Raw genomic sequence first — 21268 nt, 5'->3', positions numbered from 1 at the left:
CTCAAGAAATCCATTTTATAGAATTTATCAGAAAGCCTTAAGTCACATTTTCTGTTTATGTCAAAAATATTAGATGAAGAGTGTCATTCCTTGATAGTGTATCTGTAATATTCTTCAAATAAATAAATAAAAGTCAGGCAAAGTGCTGGCACAAAAGGGCATTAATAATTATTTACCAATACCTTCTCAATTGCCCAGCATGTGGCAATCCTTTGGAGAGCAGGAAGGTGAAAGGTGTGACAGAGAGGTTCTGATATCCCACAGACTTGAAGAAAATGCATATGAAATACCACGGGACACTCCTCCCTAAAACCAGCATTTATAAGGGCCATTTATATACACATGGAATTTTAAGAGACCACATATTTTTATTAGAGAATGAGGTCAGCCAGGGTAAAATCATGGACGTTGCTGGTATCACCGTGTAGGGGTTATACAACTGCACCTATAGCCAAATTTATGAGGTTAGAAGAAGCAGCTGGCAAAATAATTGATGCTATGATTCTATGAAATAAAATAATCTTGCTGTTCTTACAAAAATATTCATGCTTTAGTTTTCTTTATTATATTATTAAGAAGGCAAGCAGAGGCTGTCAAACATTGTTTATAGAGCAGAAACAGACATAAAAGGGGAAGCAGATTACAACAGGTCCCATCATATCATGTAATTTGAAGAGTGATGAGTATGAATGTCACAAGAAGAATCAATGGGTGCTACATCTCTGAACAACCACAGAGCAAAACTGTGATCCACATTATCCCACTGGGTTCTGTGGGCAGAGTTTGGGAATAATGCACAAAAAGCAGCTGTTGAGCGTTCACCTGGCTCACACAGTCACATGGATCCATCCTGACACCACCTACACTCACTTTGGAGGAGGTGAGTCAGGAATAGGGAGCTGCTGTCTTGTACACTCACTGCATGCAAGCTCTGGAGCAAGGCCCCTTCGAGCAAGGGGCAGACTGCAAGGGGAAAGCACAAGGGTCTTATCCTCCTCCTCTATGACTCTCGTATTACCAAAAAAAAATAAAAATTTCTCTTTTCCATCTACTGTGCCCCAGGGGAGGGGGAGATTACAACAAATACAAAACAATCACTGCCTCTGATAGGCATTTCCATATTTAGTAATGAATTGGAGCTAAATTTGCTAATTTAAGTCACCTGCTCTCAATGAAATCAATCAGTGCCTAGCAGATGCAAAAGGCTTATGAAGCTCAAGGTAAGCAGGCATAGGTTCTCCATGGATGAAAAGCTTTTTCCAGTGTGGGCAGAGGAGCTCTTTGATTAGTTCTTTAGTCTCTGCTGAAATTGTACTGCTTTAGTGAACTTCATTCGAGAGGTATGTTTGCAACTGATTTAAAGAGTTTGGGGTTTCACATTTTTTTCATCTTTCCTGATACCTTTGCTTAGCCTGTAGTAATGCTTTTTCTATGCTGAATATAATATACAGGTCAGAAAAAAATGTTCCCCTCTCGCTACACCAGTATTTACACTGTTATATCTTTTGAGAAACTAGAAAAAGTCACCAGCTCTGCTATCAAACATTATCTTTTTATACCTATTCCTGTTGTCAGAGTTTTTCTCCTTTTTAACTGATAATGATTGTGATTTGTATCTGAAAGTCACTTTGATGAATTTGCCTTTTGACTTTATTTTTTGGTTTTGCTTACCAATGTTGAGTCAAATTCTGAAATATAATCGATTTGCATTGAGTTTGTCAGAGACAGGCAGACTTCTGAAATTCTGGATACTTAACTTCATATCCTAAGCAATTTAGCTCTTTTCACTACCCTTTTTACTAAAGAAAAGACTAGTGTACTCTTTTTCAAATGTGTCATAATAAGGAACATGTCAAGGCATGCTAATCAGAAGGAAAAAAGGCCTACAGATGCTCGAATTCCTATGCTTTTAGCAACAGTTTTGCACATTTTATTGTCAATCCCTATGGAGCAAAAAAACTTCATCACAGGTTACACTGTATGAACTTCAGACCCTGATGTAGCAGTCAAGCTAATGGCAGATGAAATTTAACACATATTGGAGTAACTTGATAGGAAAGAAATACTTCTTAATGCTCATCCACACAAGTGGGGAAAGAAAAAACTCTTCCCACTGAAAACATATTTCTTTTTTTCCATGTTTACCTGGAAATTGTGAAATCACCTGAAATAAGCGGCGTGTAAAGAACCCATTTGTATCTTGCATTGTGTTTGAATAATTTCATTATGTTCAAAGCATCTTTATTGGAAGGATGCTTGATTATGAGTTTTGGGTTTTTTTCTTTCTTTTTAATTTTAATTTTCCAGTCCTCTGGATTTTCTCCAAGAAGGAGAATAATTCTAACTTATAGCAGATGTAGCCCATCCCTTAAGACTGAGGATCAATCAGACAGAAGGTGATTGTTCTCCTTAACGTACTAAGATTTACTTTGCTTTAAAAGTCAGCTTTGTGTCCTGCAGACCCAGTATTTACTAAAATAAATACTGCAAAAAGCAGCCATACTCTGCTTGAAAATTAACAAAAACTAGCTTGACTTTCTACTCAAAGATAAACAGCTCATCACAGAGGAGTAACAAAACAAAAGGGTCCTGATGCTATGACAGAGTTAAAAGCAAAAGTTCCACAAGGACAATGGGCAAGTGAGCAAAGGGAATGAAGAACAGGTGGTAGAATGGAGAGAAGGGGAGGGGATAAAAAAATGGGAAAGGTATATTAAAGGCAAAAGCTTAGACTAAAGAAGCACACACAGCCCCAGGTGTATGCTTGGGGCACTTCAAAAAAGTTATGAATAAAAACCCCTAGAATTCTATTGTGATGTCTATCTTGATAAAAGAAGTGGCATCTATTGTAGAAACTTCAGATGCTCAAGTAGGAATTGAGATGTTATATACTAAAGCTTGGCCCAAACAGACTCGTATTTTGAGTACTTTTCTTTACTCTTTGTATTTGATATGGTAGAATAGCAACCATGAGCTTAGTTGGAAGCCTCTAGTCTTCTGTGGTGTAGTAAAACAGCCCTAAGAGAGTTGAGATTCTGGACCTAGATGTTCCCTTAAAATGGGACTGGTTTGCCTCTTAAGTTTGCAATAGTTAATTGAGAAAGACTTTAATCAATACTTCATGTGATTTAAACCTGATGCAACCAAGTAGCCTGTCTCTGAGAAACTTTCCAACAGGGGTTTGCAGTCTCCCTAGGACTCAATGGTATTTTGATGAATAATATTTCTAGCAGGCTAATTTTCTTGCTAATTATCATCAAACACCTAGACAGACATTCTGCTGTAGTAGATATGCTTTGAAAAAAACTAAAAGTCCCTTCAGTCATGGGTAAAAGGAAATTAAAAATTCATATATAAAGTGATATAAAGATTTTTAAATCTTAAAGCATGTTTCATTACAATATATTGGTGCCAAGATACAACATCTAATAGTTGACAGATAAAACACCCCCCATAATTGATTTTGAAATTAAAAGTCACATTCCATGGATAGGAGTCCTAAATTTTATATTAAAAACTAAATTAGGTTGTAGAAATTCTAAATGGCAAACTGTGTTCTGCTCCAACCAAAGGTGTTCTGACCAAAGGGGTTCTATGAATTTTTTGTTTTGTTGAGTGCTTTATTTCCACTTTAAAAGGAAAAATAAACCCTACAATATAGCTTACCAAAATTCATGCATCTATAAAGAACTTTTGGCATGTAGGTCCCAAGTGTATTCTTCCTATTCCAAAACACTTTGAGGTTACACTTAGTCATAAATGTTTCTAGTTTACTTCTCTTCATTATGTGCAAGTGCTGTGAGATGGAGGAACAGACTTAAAATGAAAAAAAATTCTCACTGGAAGAAACAAAAGCAGGTATGTTTCTCTCTGCCATAGCCTGCATCCTTCCAAATCCATCCTGCTGATGCCAGGGCTTGTCCCTCACAAGATCACAACTACATCTGTAGTGAGTAGTACTGTAGTACTTGCTTTGCCACATTACTCAAGCAGTGCAAAATCAGATGCAAGGAACACTGGGATCACTGGCTTTATTGGGAGCAGAGGGGTTATCTTTAAATGGCTGGGATGTACTTGCAAGGCACAGAACCCAAACTCGGAGCTGGCAGTTTGAGGATATGATGAGAGTAACAAACAGGCATACACCAAACAGATGGGCCAGCCAGGCTGTTACAACGGGGTTCAGCTGCAGCTCTGGCTCTGTGTGTGGGAGCTCCTCAGTCAGGCTGCATTGACTTTGGTATTTACAATACCTTTTCTTGGAGGATTACGATTAATTTCTTCTGTAATTGATAAAAAGATGAAAAAATAAAAAGGCCTTTTAAATTCTATGATATTCTGTTCCTTTCAGGCTTACAACAAATATCCAGTGACAGTGATATAGGTTATCTTTGCAATAAGTGTGAAATTACAAGTATGCATATGTATATGATTTCATTGTCAGTATTTGACAAGCTTAAAAAAAAAGTTTTGGTTATAGAAGCCACTGATGTAGGTGTCATGAGACATATGGGAGGGGTCTTTCAAATTTTTGAATGCTTGAAGTAGGAATTTGCTATGTGGGCTAAAAGGACTGTATCTGTGGCCCAGCCAGGTGGAGATCACACTTTCCTAGCTGGCTGTTGTGGCAGTAGTCCACCTAAGCATTCTGCAAAAAGGTGGAATGCAGCATAACCAAAAGTTGCCATAGCAATAGATTATTGTGCAGTAAGAATAAAATCTTGGATACGTACATACTGCAATTAAAGTGATAATTGTTTGAATTTTTGGGAAGGAGCTCTGCTGGACATAATCTTAAAAAACACAAACAAAACCCCCAAAAGACCTAATCAACCAAAAGGGGAAAAAAGCCAAAAGAACATAAAAACTTTTATTTGTTTTTATAAGAAGTGGGCAGTTCCACAGCAACATGATTTTTTTTCTCTTGCTAAAAGCTAAATTTCTGTGAGGTAACTGACACACAGAAAAATACAGTCCTTTTTTTGTCAGACATATCTTTCAGTTTCTGTGAAAATTGTTATATTGCAGAATGAGACTTATACACAATACACAGTAAAGAAACAAATTTAGGCATGAGATTAGACAATGTAATCTTGTTTAATTTGGTGGGGGAAGATTTTTTTTTTATAAATCATTATATATGTTCTGTAGCAGTAATAATTTTTAGTGAAATGAGATGCCCTACATTTACGGATCATGTTTGTTATAAAGGGTTAATTTCCAAAAGGAATCTGGTTTAGCTCAAATTTTTTTAAATCAAATTGATTCTGCTTGATTTGATGTAGTGATCTAATATGACCTTGATTAAATTAGAGAGAAAATGATGATGCAGACTGTTTGTCCTATTGACAATTGCTACCTTAGGCTAGGCTGGCAGTGAATTAACGTCTTGCCTGTATTTTGCAGGGACCTTGGCTAGGAATTAATTTTTTCTATTCACTTTGACCTTGCTAAGAAGGCAATGACTGTTGCTGATTGTAAAGTTAGCCTATTTCACTGGTTCAGAAATAGCTACAGGAACTCACTCAAAACAGTCCAAGACAGATGACTGGCTTGCCATCAGCCCAGTAGTTCAGCAAGGACATAGGGAGGTACCAGAAGTAATTTATATTATTTGAGCATCAGTTCTCCAGTCAACAGCTGAGATTGTGGATAGTCTCTATACATCATCTCACAATCTCACACCAGCAGTTAGGGGCTACAGGTACATCTGAGATTATAAGTGGAAATTTGTTTTCTTCTATGCAGTGTAAAGATCTGGGGTAAAAGTCATCTATCTATACAGCAAGGTAGGGAAGAGATTTTCTTGAGCTGTCCCATGGAAAACCTGGTTAGGTGTTTGTTTCTTCTGTCCTATTTGAAGAAAGCTAGAGAGCAAAAGGAGTGCTGGTTAGAGCTTTGGAAGCTTCTATTTAATTTTCATCCCAAATACTATGTTACTTTACAGCACATTTTTATTAACTGTAAAGCAATAGAGAACTTTTTTTCTTCAGCAATATTTCATTTATTGACTTAAAGCATTCACATTAATTACCTGTGTCTGTTAGTGTTGATGGCTGTTAAATACTATTATAAATTTCAAGTTCCAACTGAGGTTTGTTGCACTGAGCACTGTAAAGCACTGTATAGGACAATAGCCTTTATTAGAAAATTATTTTAGTATCTAGTATCTTAACTGTGTTTAAATCTTGCGATAGGAGCAATACATTTCACTGTTTGTATGGTGACAACTGCTGAACAGAACAGTGAAAATTAATCTTTTCCATGTAAAAGGAACTCTGTAGGAAGCAACTTTCAGGCATGTAAAGAGTATAGTTAAAAGTGTGCAGAGTCCTGTTAATGTTTACGTACAACACTGGGGGAGGGAGGAAAGGTTTGCTGTTTTAATGGCAATCCAGTATGTATTGAAGTCAACGTTGAAAGAGAAAATGTTGATTTTTGTGTACTACAATACCTAAATGGGAAGATGTCTAAGAATATAAAAGTAGTATGTGTTTTAACACAGCTGAACAACTAATGTAACTTGTAAATCATCATTTCTAAGCAAGAAATTATGTACTACCTCTTACATTAGTATAAATATATCTGTTTGGCTGTTTCTGTTAAAATGAAGATTTCTCTGGTAAACCTGCCCACCAAGCTGACTTATGATGAGACTATCATACAGCTCCTGTCATTTGCTATGGTTTTCTTTTGTAGTGCTCTCATTAGTGCTTTAATAATAGATTTTGCAATGATTGGCAGATTATTCTGTTTGGTCGCAGTGCATAGTTGGAGGTGTTATAAAGGTACTAACCAAGCCTAAAACTGCTGCTGTTGGTCAATGGGCATTACCAAGTAAGGCTGGTGTCATGTGAAAAGTGGAGACTTCCTCAACCCTTAGCGTGGGGAGGTTTACTTGCTTCTCAGTGTTTAATTTGTCTGTCAGTGCCCCAGGAAAGCTGAGACCCTCTGAGCAGTACAAACCCAGCACATCAATTCAGCAGTTATTAGGCTTACTAATAAATATAGAATTTGTCTACAGATGTCATCACTGGAGACTGAAGGGGGGAAAAATGGCCTGATTTTTCCATCCCCTAAAATATCCTAATGAAACATTTCATGGCATTTAAATAGGAAAAAATATACCAAGCCAAGAACAAGCTTTACCTAAAATATCCTAATGAAACATTTCATGGCATTTAAATAGGAAAAAATATGCCAAGCCAAGAACAAGTCTTACTTTTTAGAATTTCTTTGAATTGCATGGTAGCCAAGAACAAGCTTTACTTTTAGAAATTCTTTTAGAAATTCTTTTAGAATTTTTAGAATTTCTTTGAATTGTATGGTGATGGTTATCATAAGATGTTTGTGGTGTGAAAATACGTGGGTTCATTTTTCCTAATTTTTTTTCCCCAAGATGATCATGTTGAAACTTGTGGTCCTTGCTACATCTTAGAAATTATTAAGCACTTTAGGAGACAAGCTTTTGTTTACACTGATACAGATGGCTGGAATAAATTAGTGGACTCACTAAAGAGCAGCTCATTTGTAGTTTTAAATGCATTTGGGCTCACATGGTGGCCATTTTGTTACTTATTCATCTATTTGTGCTTTACAGTTCCATGCCCAAAGGCTATGTCTGACTAATGGTCAGAGCTTCCTCCTAACAGAATTTATAATTATGTACCTCTCACACCTAAAGAGCACTGGTACTCCTGCACTGTGCCATACCCTGGGTGATCCTGTAGCTGCCCTCTCTGAAGAGCACTGAGCACTGAAGAGTAAATCCAGCTGCAAACAAGCAGATTAGAAAGGCAGTGCACGTTTTCACTACTGTGAATGTTTTAACTTGAGCATTTTCCCTAAATTGGTGAAGAAATGCACAAAGCTGTAATTACAGACTGCAACTTCAGTGCTTCTATTTGGGAGAGGTAGTCAGAGCAAGCTTCCCTAAATTAAGTCTTGAATTCAAGTCCTCCTGTGTTGGATTAGGATGGGTGAGGACAAATGATGGCATAGTTACTCTATGGCTCTTCACTTATGCACCTTTCAGAAACAGTACAGTTAAACCTCTCCCTTTCATACTTCAGCTTTTTCATGTGTATACACTTGTTTCCTTCTTGACACCAGTACGCTGAACACAAATCTCCTGTTGATGAATCTGGAATCAGCAGCACTGCTTTCAGCTTTAACAGCGATTTACCTTGTCCTGTTAAAGTTACCACCACTGCTACTATGACTCCTAGTGTAAGGAAAAAAATCAAAATAAACCTGAGAAGTTGTTGTGAGCCTTCAGAAGCAGCTTGTATTCTTCATGGCATTTTCTTGCTAATCCCATTTCTCTTGGACTATGTGCATTCTGGATATATCACCTTTACTGTGAATTTGGTTAAGGCAAACTAAGAGGGCAGAAGCAGCAAATAACAGAAATACAGATCTTTGCACTGTCATAAGTAGTAAGAAGGCAAAATAGCAGCTTGGGTTCACGTCAGGCTTTCCCAAATCCCATGAATTTGACTGGTGAAGTTGCTTATGTGCAATGAGCAGTCTGGATAGTTAAATCGGGCATTCTGATGTTGGGAGATGCTAGCTGTGAGACTGTAACCATCACTCTTCATCACATGCAATGAGGGAGGAACCTGATCCTGGAATAAAAATAGTGTGGGATTAAAGAGTGCCCACTGAGTTCAAGGTACAACTACACAGCAAATTAAAGTCTGGAATGCCTGTCTCTCAAGTACTTGAACTGACGTGAAGCAGGGGCAGTTTTGATGAAAAAGTGGGGAGCTGCTTGTACCACATATCAGTACATGGAGACCTCTAGGCTCTCCAATACATCACTGCCAGAATTTGAATGCTGAACTTTTAGAGTTTACAGTTTACCCTTTAAACTTGGAGATTAACTACTGCAATGGCTGGAGGAGGAATCCTTTATTTTAGATGGCAGGTTGTGTTCCTGAAACCGTTTGAAATTGAAGGACATGGCTTTTCTCACCGTCTGTTGCCCTGCCCTTCTTTGCCCTCCCAGTGAGGCAACCATTCCCAGCACAAGGCTGTAGCTGCTCTGGTAGCCGTGAGTGCCTGGAGCTTTTCTGAGAAAGTTCACATGCAATTATTTCTTTGGCATGTGAGCAAATTTTACCTGAAGAGCACCAGGAACAAAAGGTTAATGGCAATTTTTCAAAAGCCTATAACTCAACCAAGCCTCAACAGCATTTCATGTCAGAAGTGAAAGCTAAGTCTTTAGTATCCCTGCTCTGTTTCGGCTGCTTTAAAAATCCTGCTGGCAGGAGAAAAAAAGTTAAAATCAGAGGCTTAGCACTTAATGAAAAAAGCCCAAACTATATCTGGGCTGTGTAACACCTCCAATTAAAATTTCTTATAACTTCTACTTTAGAGACTATTAAATATTTGTATTTTGATGAATATTTTGCATGTCTCCCTCTTTTTGTCCATTTCTCTCGTGAAACAAAGTTCAGCTGTAAACATGCTCAGTGCTGATAAAAGCACTATTTGCCACAGCTGAGAATCCAGGCTTCAGATGGGTGATCCACCGAAGGCCAGCTCTCCAAAACTGCTGGGGAAAGCTGGCAAACAGCAGCAGGCTGATAGAGACTGGCTGACTGCCATGCTTTAAAGACAGTAAGTTGATTCTCAGCAGAAACATGGAAACAGAAATAAGAGGAGCTGCGAGTTAAAGCAGAATACGGTTAGGTCTGAGAAACCCTTTCTCTGACCTGTGTGTATTGACAGAGTAAGTTTTGCTTCATTTCAAGGAAAATTTATATTTCCATGAAATCTAAATGGTTTATTGGTTTCATGGGTCAAAAATCCTGTGGGTTTCAGGTTCATTTGAGTTGCTAGATTACATGGGGGTAACCAAGAATTTGCAACTTGCAGAACAAAACAGATGTGTATGATGGAGAATTCAGTGCCTGCTGCTAGTCTCTTCTATGTAAATGCTCTTTTAGAACAAATGGAGACAAACTCCAAGTGCTTGGTCACAGAGAAGTTTATTATTGCATGTGCACTGAAATATTCCTTGTGAAAATGACTTGCACCTAATGTACTTGCATATTCAATATAGTGCTGTAGGTCAGGAGCAAACACAACTAGAAAACTCTCCAGCTAGCATCAGACCACTGAGCTGCTCAGCAATGTCAATATTAGTGAAATGAACCAAAGACTCTTGGATTTGTTAGAGATAAGTACTAGGAATGAAGGAGATCCTGCTTGTGATTCTCCTGCCAACACTTCAGCTGCTTTACATGGGTGATTGTAATCAGCAAGAATTGTTATGCAATAGTGCTGAAGCAGAGACTTGAGAAAATATAGCTCTCACTTGAGACACAAAAGACCACAACCTTATTTCTTCACATCTTACAAAGGAAAAAAACCAAAACAACCCTCCACTGGGCATCTCTAAAGTGCTCATTTACAGAGATGGAAAGAAATAAAATAATTACAAGGTAAAGAAAAATTTCTATGCTATTCTGTGAGAGGCATTATCTCTGGAGATGTGAAAGGATAAGGCAAACCAATTCTCTACTGCACCCAAAGGGTCACAGTGTCCAGAAGCTACTTACAGTTTTCCAGGCTTTTTGTAAAGTAAATAGGAGTGGGAAACCCTTTTTAATTTTTTTTTATTCTGTACCAAGGAGGGAATAATAAAAGCTAGCTAGATAAAATGAGTGCTGTAAAGGGAATGAAGAGCAGATCTGAGCTATGTTTTAAGAAGGGGAGGAAGAACCCAGGAAGCTGCCTGGCATGCACATTGGAAAAAAAAAAATATTAGTTTTAAACTTCTCTATTCTTGTGAAGTGGGGATAAACATGCTCTTATTTTGAGGAATCATAGATGAGGCTAAATGAAAGTGCACTGTAGAAACAGATATTACAGTGTTTGGTTGGAGGTTGGTTTGGGTGTTGTTGCTTCCCGAAGTGGAGAATACTTGCTTTCTCTTTCGGTCTGTTGCAGTGGGAATGTTTGTTTCCGTGATACCGTAAATATTGTGTTTCTAGTGTTAAACAATTGCAATGTTTGGTAGGCTGTGACCCGGCCTTCGCGCACCACTCCCACCTGCTGGATGGATGCTGGCAGGGGAGTCTCCCAGGTGGGGGGGAAGGCTCGCTGTCTGTGGGGAGAAGGGCAAGGTTCAGGGACAGCCCGGGCCGGCGCTGCTGGGAAGGTGTAACCTGGGGAGGCTCCACCGCTCTTTGCTGGGCAGGAGGGTGACCCCAGGCCGTGGCGTGCTGCCTGCTCCTGTGGCATTGTCACGAGTGGATAAACACAGCCAGGGTGGCGTCTGGTCCTCCCCGCGCAGTTTCTCGCCCACCACCAGGGATGCGAGGGGCAGGAGGCCGGGCGCGCACACGGGGCGAGGCACCGGGGCCGTGCGGAGGGCCCAGCGGCGGGCGCGGCCCCGGGCCGTTCCCGGCAGGGCGGTGTGCGGGGGGACACCTGCCCTGCCCGGCGGGGCGGCCCCGGCCCGGCGCGGGGGCGCCCGCCCACCTGGGCGTTGCTGCCCGGGCTGCCGGCTCCGCCTCTTCCCGATCTCCGCTCCCTTCCACTCCGGGACTGCGGGGAGCCGGGGGAAGCGGTGCGGACACCATGGCTCGTGTGCTGAGCCGGGACCCGGTGGACATTGAGGTACCCACTTGCCCTGCCGGGACGTGCGGCTGTCACTAGCGGGGAGGGGGCTGTGTCCGGCGGCGCCGGCGCCCGATAAAGTTTGGCGGCGTTAGGAAGTGCCTTGCCGCTGCCCCGTTCCGTTCCGTGCCGACCAGCCCCGGCGCCGGCCCCTGGGGCTGTCCTGCCGCCCGGCAAGCCGCAGCCCTTGCGGGCAGTGGCTGCCGGGGCAGCGCCGGGCGCCCCGCTCCAGCCGTGCCCCTGCCCCCGTCCGCGGCCGGCGCCCGGCCAAGGGGCGTGAGGGGGTGGCGCCCGGCGCCTCCCCTCTGCTCGCCGCCTCCTGTCCCTCCCCGGCGAACTCGAGGGCAGGGTGTGACCGAGCCCCGTGTCCCCGGTGAGGTCGGGCTCCCGGCTCTGGCAGGGCTCCTGAGGGGCAGGGCTGCTCGGGGGCCGTGACCTGATGAACCTTGGACGGTCTCAAGGTGCGTGGCCGATGGCCTCGGGCTCAGCGTCCCGTAGCTGCCTCTGGGCCAGGGCAGCTGTGCGGAGCCCAGCTCATCGCTGTCCTGCCGTGGGTCAAGCTGCGCTCACGGACTGCAGCCAGTCTCCCCAGACCTTCAGTGGCATGGAAGGCTGAGCAGGAGGGCCGGGGCAGTAGCCTTGCTGCAAGAGGCGTTCTCACCTGTGGCACTTGAGGTTTTTGCATGGCATTCCCTGCTGCAGGTCGTACCGGCTGCTGGAAGCAGGGTCCGGACCTGGCGTTGGGAAGGCGGAGCTGAGGTGGAGTGTGACCAAGGCTGGTGCCCTGGCACACACGTGGCGAGCTCCCGCTGGTGTTAGCCAGGCTGCAAGGTTGCACTTCAAGGCAGCATTTCCCCACCTTTCACAGGAGCTCACATTTGGCTGTAAACTTCAGCTCTTTGTGAAGAGTCTAGTAAAACAAAAGCAATGATAAAGGAACTAGTGGTTGATAGTCTTGCTCTAGCCTGACACAACTTTTTGTTGTGGTATACCTTGAAGTGTAAAATGTTAAGTTTAGTTTGGGCTATTGCAGCTCATTGAGGCCCAGATATAACACACAAATACGCACAGCAAAAGCTTGAACACATGTCTGGGTCAGTTGTTACTGAATTTTATCATTAGTTCATTAGTATTGAGTTTTTGTGTCCAGTCCATTTCCTAGCTAAGCTGCTGTTTAAACCATGACTAATGTCTAGAAATGGTCTTACAGATACTCTGATAAAACTGAAGCATGGACTGGATAGGAGGAATGAACTATCACAGAAGTCTTCCTGGCAATTAGGGAGGCACTGTGGTATGAAATCAGCACTGTCTGTCTTTTACCAGCTCGGTGTTTTCAGAGCAGCCAGTCTTGGATTTTTCTTCAAATGTTAAAGTTCATTTTTCTATGGCAAAGGTTTGATTTTAGTTGTCTGGGCTTTTGAGTACTTTTCTTAAATTTTTAATGCAAAACGTTTCCTGTATTGCATTGGTTTGCATTTCTAGATACTTATTACTCAGATTCAAAGAACAATGTTATGTGTTGGTAATAGTATGCAGTACTACATGATGTAGGAGATGAGTTGATGGGTTTTTAAAAGGCTGGTGTTTGCTTTATTCTGAGGTTTCAGATACAAACTTTGGTCAGTATCTTACTGTATGTTTGTTTTCAGCAGTCATTGAAACTAGCAAGGAAATCAACGCAGTCTCCTTCTAACCAAATGTACTGTCCTCTCCTTCCCCCATCTATTCAAATGAATTTAGTCGTTGTATGGTTTCTCACAGATCAATAATTACTGATATATCAATAATTACTGATAGTCTAATTGCAGCACTGTAGACCTGTGTGGTTTTTGTTGGTTGATTGGTTGTTTTGGTTTGTTTTTTTTTCTCCCCCTGCGTAGGACTTTATTTTTTTGGGGGAGGACGTACTGCATTATTAGTATCTTATCTTTGTCTTTGAAGTAGGGACAGTGCCTGCTAGCTAATCCTATCATTGTAGGTAAATATTCTCAGTAATTTGTTTGTTGAGTGGAGGAGTGTATCAACATGACTGCTGGCAGCACAACTTGGATATTTTGGTCACTTGCTTGGCTACTGTATAAAAACTGAACCAATGATTTAATGAAACTTATCTCAATGGTTAGTATCTCAAATTCAAGTTCATATAACAAAATATTAAAAATTATCTCTTAAGTCCTGGTGCTACTTTACAATGTATTTAAATAGTTAAGGCTGGATAAAAAGACATGTCATTGGTTAAAGAAGAGCCAAGAATCTGTGCTAGAAGCAGCTAAAAATCACTGATGGTTCTCAAAGTTATTTTACAAAAGAAAAATTCCAGGAAACTGTCCCTGAGGAATCTTGTCCCCCTTGTTTGGCTTAGCCAGCAGTTCAGCCTCTGGACCTAAGTAAAGAAAATGAATAAATTACATAGAGAGTTTTTTTCCTAAAATCTGCTTTCCAAATTGTGGAAGACTAGGCGTGTTGTGATTTAAATGCTTTTTGTTGTGATTTATGTGCTTTTCTCCAATTTTATTTTTTAACACTAAAACAAAAATAACATCCAAAATACCAAAACAAAACAACTCTCCCCTCAGCTACTGGCAACTCCACAAACTTCAAACACTGCCTTTTTAAAAATAAAGGCAACTATCAAAGTGTGCTTCTAATATCCCTTGGACACTGATACTCTAAGCAAAAGGAAAGAAAGCTTGTTTAAAAATAGCTCCACGTGAAAGAACCTACCTTGGATTTGAGGTATAAGGACTTGCCTTGGGTTTTTGTTTATTATCTCTCTAAATCTGTACAAGAATTTTTGAAATCTACACTATGAGGGCAGCATTCCCTTTCTAACTTGTAATGTGAAAAATGTTAAATGTACATTTGAGCTCCAGAGAGTGTTTACAGACTTCATGTAAACTTCCCAATAATACTCTGGGAAGGAAAGTCTTCCATTCTTTTGTCTTCTGTCTCACCTGATTCCTGTCAATCACTGTGTGTAGACCATATATAATTACATCTATTGCAATCTTCAAGATTCTTTGAAGAATTGAAATTGTCAAATCAAGTACTTGGAAATTAAAGAATTGCAAAATGAATAGAACAGAATCTTGAATGACATAGTTTAGGATTGTTCTCTGCACGCTGTGTTTTCCTGACTGCATTCCAGTGTTGCTCTGCAGTCTCCCCTCTTTACTTGGGGATCTTTGGGTAGTGGATGCTTTCCAGCTCTTTGCCACCCAGACTACAGTCTGGGGAGAGGAGTAGGTCTCCCAGTTTTATGGAAGGGACTTCTTTGCAGCAAAGTGGGGACACTTTGTCATACTGTTGTCACAAACCTGAAACATTCACAGAAAATCAAAACCAGCCCCCCAACACAACTTAGTATGAAACAGCAGTGTTCTTACAGTAGGTAGGCAGTATGCTGGTACTTGGCAGATCTAGCCTTCCTTCTGAATCATGTGTTGTGCAGGTTTCAAGGGGAATTGGGTGTTGATGAATGGGTAATTCCCTGCTAGACCTGCAGCTGGGTACCTAGAATGCTGTCACAGCTGTTTCCACCCCAACACTGATGCTTGACTTGTGAGAATAAAATGAAAGGTACGAAAGGTGTTCTGAAATTGCAATCAGGGAATTGTCTGAGAATTATCAGGAGAAATTTGTGTCACTTTCACTTAAAATGCAATGAACATTGTATGAACACTGTTCAATGAACGATGAACTATAACTATGTTATGCTTTCTCTTCATTTAGCTTCAGAAAGTATAAATGGCTCTTAAGTAATGTATTTTTTTAAGTTATATAATTCAGCCATGTATTTCTTTGATGTTACTTCAGGGTTCAGAGGAATGTTTCTTAAGGGCCAGACTGTGCCCATTGGGTGCTGACCTTAGTGAGAGCACAAGAGGTTCCAGGAGTTCTTCAGTGCTCGGTAGGCAGCATGTTAAGTGGTTTTGAGTTCCTTCAGCAGCAAATTCTCCACTGCTGTGTGAAGGTCCTGATGAATGTGGGATGAGGTTATGGGCTGTTTGAGCAGCTCACTGATGGTGCAGACAGCACGTCTGCACTCAAGGGCTGCAGCTGGTTCCAGTCAGCTAGGGAAACAGAGTCCCTTGTGCTATGTTTCCTGCTGCATGGAAGGGTCACTTGGGAAGTGCTCCTAAGTCTTCAGAAAGCACTATTGTACAGCAGATTCCATAGTGTTTTAAGTAGCAGGTAGATAGCAGTGGTAGTTCTTAGTTCCCTGGCATGGACTTGGTAGCTGTTACCAAGCATGGGCTAGGATGGCAAGGTAGGCAAGTTTCATGTCAGGCTTATTTTTCTCCCAATGCAAGTGGACAAGAACAGTGGAAAAACTGCAGGTAGAAAGGTATGTCTGAGAGCTAGGCTTGGTGTGCTCACAGTGGGAAGCAGGGCAGGGATTGAAAAATAAAGAACACTGTAAAAAACAGGAAACCTCCAGCAAGATAGCAGGGAACTCTATTAGTCAGCAGGGCTCACAAAGTTGTTAGGCAAAGGTTATGTGAATAAATAACTGAAGCTAGCTTTCTTTGATCTAGGCTAAACTTTTATTTTAAAATCCCCTGTTATTACAGTGTCTCTCTCTGTTGTAAATACCTGTTAGTTTTTTGAAGTTCCATAATGAAGCTTTAATATGTAGAATGTTTTTATGCTACTGCTTTATAGCTTGTTGTGATGATCAGATGGCTGTTCCAGATTGATGGCTGTGTCTTCCTGGGGTCATTTGACAAGCAGTCAGTGAGAAAACAAAACTTCCTATTTAGCTGTTTTTGCTTAATGAATTTCTCAAGCCTTTTCATTGTTTTAGTGGTTTTATTGTAATAAACTCTTAGCTGAGTGGAACAGCAATTATAGCATGATTGCTTAGACCTTGTGGAAGATTATAGACCACAATTATCATGTCTGTCTTAGAGAATTGAACAATGATTTACTCATCAGGTTAAAATTTGATCTGGCAAGTAGGAAAGTCTTCTGTGTGTAACATTTTTCTTTTCACGTTTTATATGCAAATCCTGTTGATGCTCAAGGAATTATGTATGGTCTTGCCTCTACTGTCTATAGTCTGCCAGATTGTAGCAGTCAAGCCCTCCAAATAATTATGTTGGGAAAAAAATTCATGCTTTTCAAAACTTGTGCTTTTCATTTTTCTTCAACCTTTGTGTTTTAATGTTACTTACAAATTAAACTCCCATTTTTACTCTTTTTGTGAGGTCTTTCATGTAAGAACTGCTATTCTTATCCTTCTCATGGCTGAGGCTTCAGAGTAATCTGCAGTTAGCAACTTTGAAAACAAGAAGGAACTGAAATTAATTTTATTTTAGTTACAGAAATTAATTTCATGGTGACTTTATGTTGTAGACCATATTGGAATTTTTTATTCTTTCCTCTGCTTAGTGTCACGTCTTTTAAGAAAGTATAACTACATGCTGATATAGAAAGCTGATATCCATGAGGCAGGATTTTGCCGATCAGCTGTGACAAGAGTGCAGCACTGCAGGGCAGGCATTTGAGATACATTTGAAAGAGTGCAGTTTTAGCAGCAGGGCAGGACTTTCCCAGTTTTCAGTGCAGCCCAGAGGGGTGTGGCTGTGTCTGGTGGGCTGGCATTTGCTTGGACCCAAGATTGCTTGGCTCTCTCCATCCTACTGGCCAGTTTACGCGATGGTGCAGTTTGTGCTACCCAAAGACACGAGCTGCTGCTTTCAAATTAACACTTGGAAAAATTCTATTGTCCATCCTGTCCTATACCATTTTGCCAGTGTCAGTAAAATGACCCAGGGAACACAAAAGTAACTGGCACTGGTTTGGGAACACACTTCTAGTGAAAATATTGAGAAAAGCTTAAATTCCTGGTGGCTGCAGACAAGCTGGATTGAATATGTCCTGTTTGTTCTGGCTATGCTAACCCTTTGACAGCACCGAGTTCAAATCAAAAACTGCTTTCTCTCCCTCCCTGGTTGCCTGGCAACCTCCCTCCTCTTATTAGCATATGATTTCTATTCCTTTTTTTATTTCATCAGTACAGTGTTATACACTCTGCTCCCTGCCCTGTGTTGCTGCCTTTGAGAAGAGCAGGATTTGTGCCTTTATATGAGACTTCGGCAAGTATGTGATTTGGCAAAGAAATCAAACATTTGGGATTAGGAACCTTTGGCCATAAATGCCTTATCAGAAGCTCAGAGGGTGGTGTTTGTGTGGGCATGTTTTTCAAAGTCTTTTCGTTTTCATTTGCTGTCATTTTTATACTAAGGGCAGAATTCTTGCAAATCAGCACAGCATAAATCTCTGGCATCTCTACATGTGCAGAGCATCAGTTTGTGAAACCTGCCAACAGAGATTGGCTACACAGATCTTGGGGGGCATTTTGTCCTCTTGGTCTTTATGCAGTTCCATAATGCAATATGCAATGCCATAATTCAAAGTATAAATGAAAAAAAAAATCCTGGTCAAATTATGATTGGGGAAGAAAGCAGCTAAAGAAGTAAGTGGGAGAATTGAACTAAATTCTCCAGTTTTCTTCTCATAATAATGCTTTTTTGAAATGAGAACATTTTGCCTTTCAGTTGGCCAGGTGTATTCTTTTATGAAATAACAGGTGATTCAGACTGGGTCTATAGTTTAAACTTTAAATTGCTTTTTTTCTGTTCATAGTCTCTTACAACTATAATAAATACCCCATTTTTTTTTTTGCTATTGCATAGGACAAAGAATGTAAGATTCAAGTAGGAGTAGAAAAAACAATAATAACAGCAGAAATTAGAAGATGCAGTGAGGAGAAAATGACAAAGCATGTAAATTTGAGGAGTGTTTATATCAATATATGTAAAGGAATTTTTTCTTAATATTATCCAAATCATAAATCACAAATGAAATAATCTACTTTTTCAACGTCCTTGTCTGAAGGAAGGTCATGTGTCTCAGGAAGTATTTAAGGGAGTTGTTAGGACATGTAGGAAAAAAAATTAGGGAGGCCAAAGCTCAGTTTGAACTTAATTTGGCAACTTTTGTAAAGGATAATAAAGAATATTTTTTCAACTATATTAATGGCAAAAGGAAGGATAAGGCCAACCTTTTTTCTCTACTGGATGTGGGAGGGAACTTAGGAACTGCAGATAAGAAGGCGGCTGAAGTGCTTAACGCCTTCTTTGCCTCAGCCTTTAGTGGGAAGATGGCTTGTCCCCAGGACAACTGTCCTTCTGGGCTGGTAGATGGTGTCAGGGAGCAGAATGGGCCCCCTGTTAGCCAGGAGGAGGCAGTCAGAGAACTGCTGAGCTGCTGGATGTTCATAAATCCATGGGCCCAGATGGGATCCACCCAGGGTGATGAGGGAGCTGGCAGATGAGCTTGGGAAGCCGCTCTCCATCATTTACTAACAGCCCTGGCTCTCTGGGGAGGTTCCAGAGGACTGGAAGATGGCCAATGTGACACCCATTCACAAAAAGGGTGGAAGGAGGATCCTGGTAATTATAGGCCAGTCAGTCTGACCTCAGTACCCAGTAAGGTAATGGAACAGTTTATATTTATATTGAGTGTCATCACACAGCACTTACAGCATGGCCAGGGTATCAGACCCAGCATGGGTTCAGGAGGGGTAGGTTGTGTTTGACCAACCTGGTCTCCTTTTATGGCCAGTTACCTCCCTGGTGGATGCAGGAAAGGCTGTGGATGTGTCTATTCAGACTCCAGCAAGGCCTTTGACACTGTCTCCCACAGCTCACTCCTGGAAAAGCTGCAGCCCAGGGCTGAGACAGGAGCACTCTGTGCTGGGTTCAGAACTGGCTGCATGGCCATGCCCAGAGAGTGCTGGTGAGGGTGCTGCATCCAGCTGGGGCCAGGCACCAGTGGTGTCCCTCAGGGCTCTGTGCTGGGGCCAGCTCTGTTCAATATCTTTATTGATTACATGGATGAGAGGATTGAGTCTTTCATTAGTAAGTTTGTGGATGACACTAAGCTGGCAGCATGTGTTAAGCATGTGGGAAATATAGATTGGATATTAGGAAAATCCCTTTTACAAATGGGTGATAAAGTACTGGAATGGTCTGCCCAGGGAGGTAGTGGAGTCACCATCCCTGGGTGTGTTTAAAAAAAGATTGGATGTGGCACATGGTGCTGTGGTTTAGTTGAGGTGTTAGGGCATGGGACTCAATGGTCTTAGGGCATGGGACTCAATGATCTCTTCCAGTCTAGTGATTCTGTGATTCTTATGCTATGGTCTGAGTTTGGCAATTTCACTTCTTTCCTCTGTCTTAATACTTCTTTCCTCTGTCTAAATACTTAGACCTTCCTGTGAAACATCTGGGTTCTTACCGTAGTCATAGAAGCCTTCCTAAACCAGTGTGGAATTCTAAGTGGTTTTAGGTCTCACAGAGACTTCACCATTTGAATTAAGAGTAAGCCCACCTATAAGAGTATTTTGTTTTTAATAATGCTTCCAGTATTTAAAGATATCATTTAAGAAAGCATTCTTAGTTTGATAAATATTAATGTATGTGATGTTGATATTTAATTTGTAGATTTAAAGTGATAAACACAATGAAGTCCTTGAAATGCCAAACCTTTCATCTCTGCTCAAGCCAAGGTTCAATTTTATTTTCAGTATGACATTTGCTGCCTGAAGTGTTACAAGTGACTTGACCTTAAAATTACGTTTATTTTAGTTCATTGAAATGGTTGGCCTTTCCAGTTCAACTTGACACCAACAGTGCAAATGGGAGAAGGCAGACATGCTTGCCTGTGACTCTATTTGAAAGCAAATTAAAAAGGTATCTAGGTGATGAATCTAAATATTTCCATTTAGATGGGATGCTAGTCATCAGTTAAAGGCAATCATGGTGCATTCTGACATTTTAATTTCAGGTTCAAAAACAATTATATATGTAATTAAGGAGCAAAGTGTCCAGGCAGCCAACCTGTCTGATTTACGTGTTTTGTTGGTGTGTGTGGGTTTTTTTTTTTAATAGAGGTACCTGTGCACACCATTTTTGAGACCGTAAAAGGTGGAAAAATTGAAGGTTTGATTTTAATTAATGTGTTCTTCCTAAGGACACTTCTTTCAAGTGTTAGTCACACATTCAATGTCATTAGGTTTGTATTTATCATGGAGATTGGACTCCCTGCCATTTGCAAAGAGGTTGTTGTGATACCTGGTTTGTTTATTAGTATATTGCTGCATGTTTGCCTTGGTTTTTGTGTGATTTTGTTAACTGTGTTCTGAGAGGCCTTATTTAAACTGGAAGGTCCATTGGAATGATCTGTCCTGGCTGGGTTTTTCTCAGTCAACAAAACATTTGGCCAACGTGATGAGACTGAAGCAGGCTGCTTTGCAGGAGATGCATGTCTCCTAAGGCAGGGATGTTGTGTTGTGCTGTGCACTCTGTGCAGGGCTGTCTGCCCAGCCTTGGGAGAGGTCCTTGTGCTGCCCAATTGCATCTCTGTCAGTCAATTAAGGAATGAGAATATTGTGCTCTGAAAGGAGCCCTTTGCACTCTTGCGCAGAAAGGACAGAAAGCAGGATGAGCTTCTGAGAGAGGAAAGAAGTGCTAATAAATGTGTGGAGGGATTTATGGGGAAGGAGAAATAAAGTATACACTGAAAGCAAGCTGTTGCTGAGTTTAATAATCACAGCATTTTTCTG

General features: G+C 40.9%; 1 protein-coding gene across 2 annotated transcripts in view; it reads left to right on the top strand.

Annotated features, from left to right (window-relative positions):
• The first annotated feature begins 1209 nt into the window (after positions 1-1209).
• Positions 1210-21268, top strand: part of DPYD (dihydropyrimidine dehydrogenase) — a 348037-nt gene continuing 327978 nt past the window's right edge. Inside the window, exon 1 of one of the 2 annotated variants that reach the window (XM_039718169.1) lies at positions 1210-1340. Coding sequence is in view for 1 of the 2 variants with exons in the window: in XM_039718162.1 (XP_039574096.1) it covers positions 11593-11631 (39 nt within the window). In the remaining variant the exon portion in view is untranslated. Of the gene's footprint in view, positions 1341-11492; positions 11632-21268 lie in introns of those variants that run through there. The other variant, XM_039718162.1, reaches the window with a different exon arrangement.

The sequence above is a fragment of the Passer montanus genome, unplaced genomic scaffold, assembly GCF_014805655.1.
Source record: "Passer montanus isolate IOZ18808 unplaced genomic scaffold, ASM1480565v1 scaffold103, whole genome shotgun sequence".
In the NCBI taxonomy this organism is placed as follows: Eukaryota; Metazoa; Chordata; class Aves; order Passeriformes; family Passeridae; genus Passer; species Passer montanus.
The sequence above is the reverse complement of the archived record's forward strand: the minus strand, read 5'-3'. Positions and strand labels throughout refer to the sequence as shown.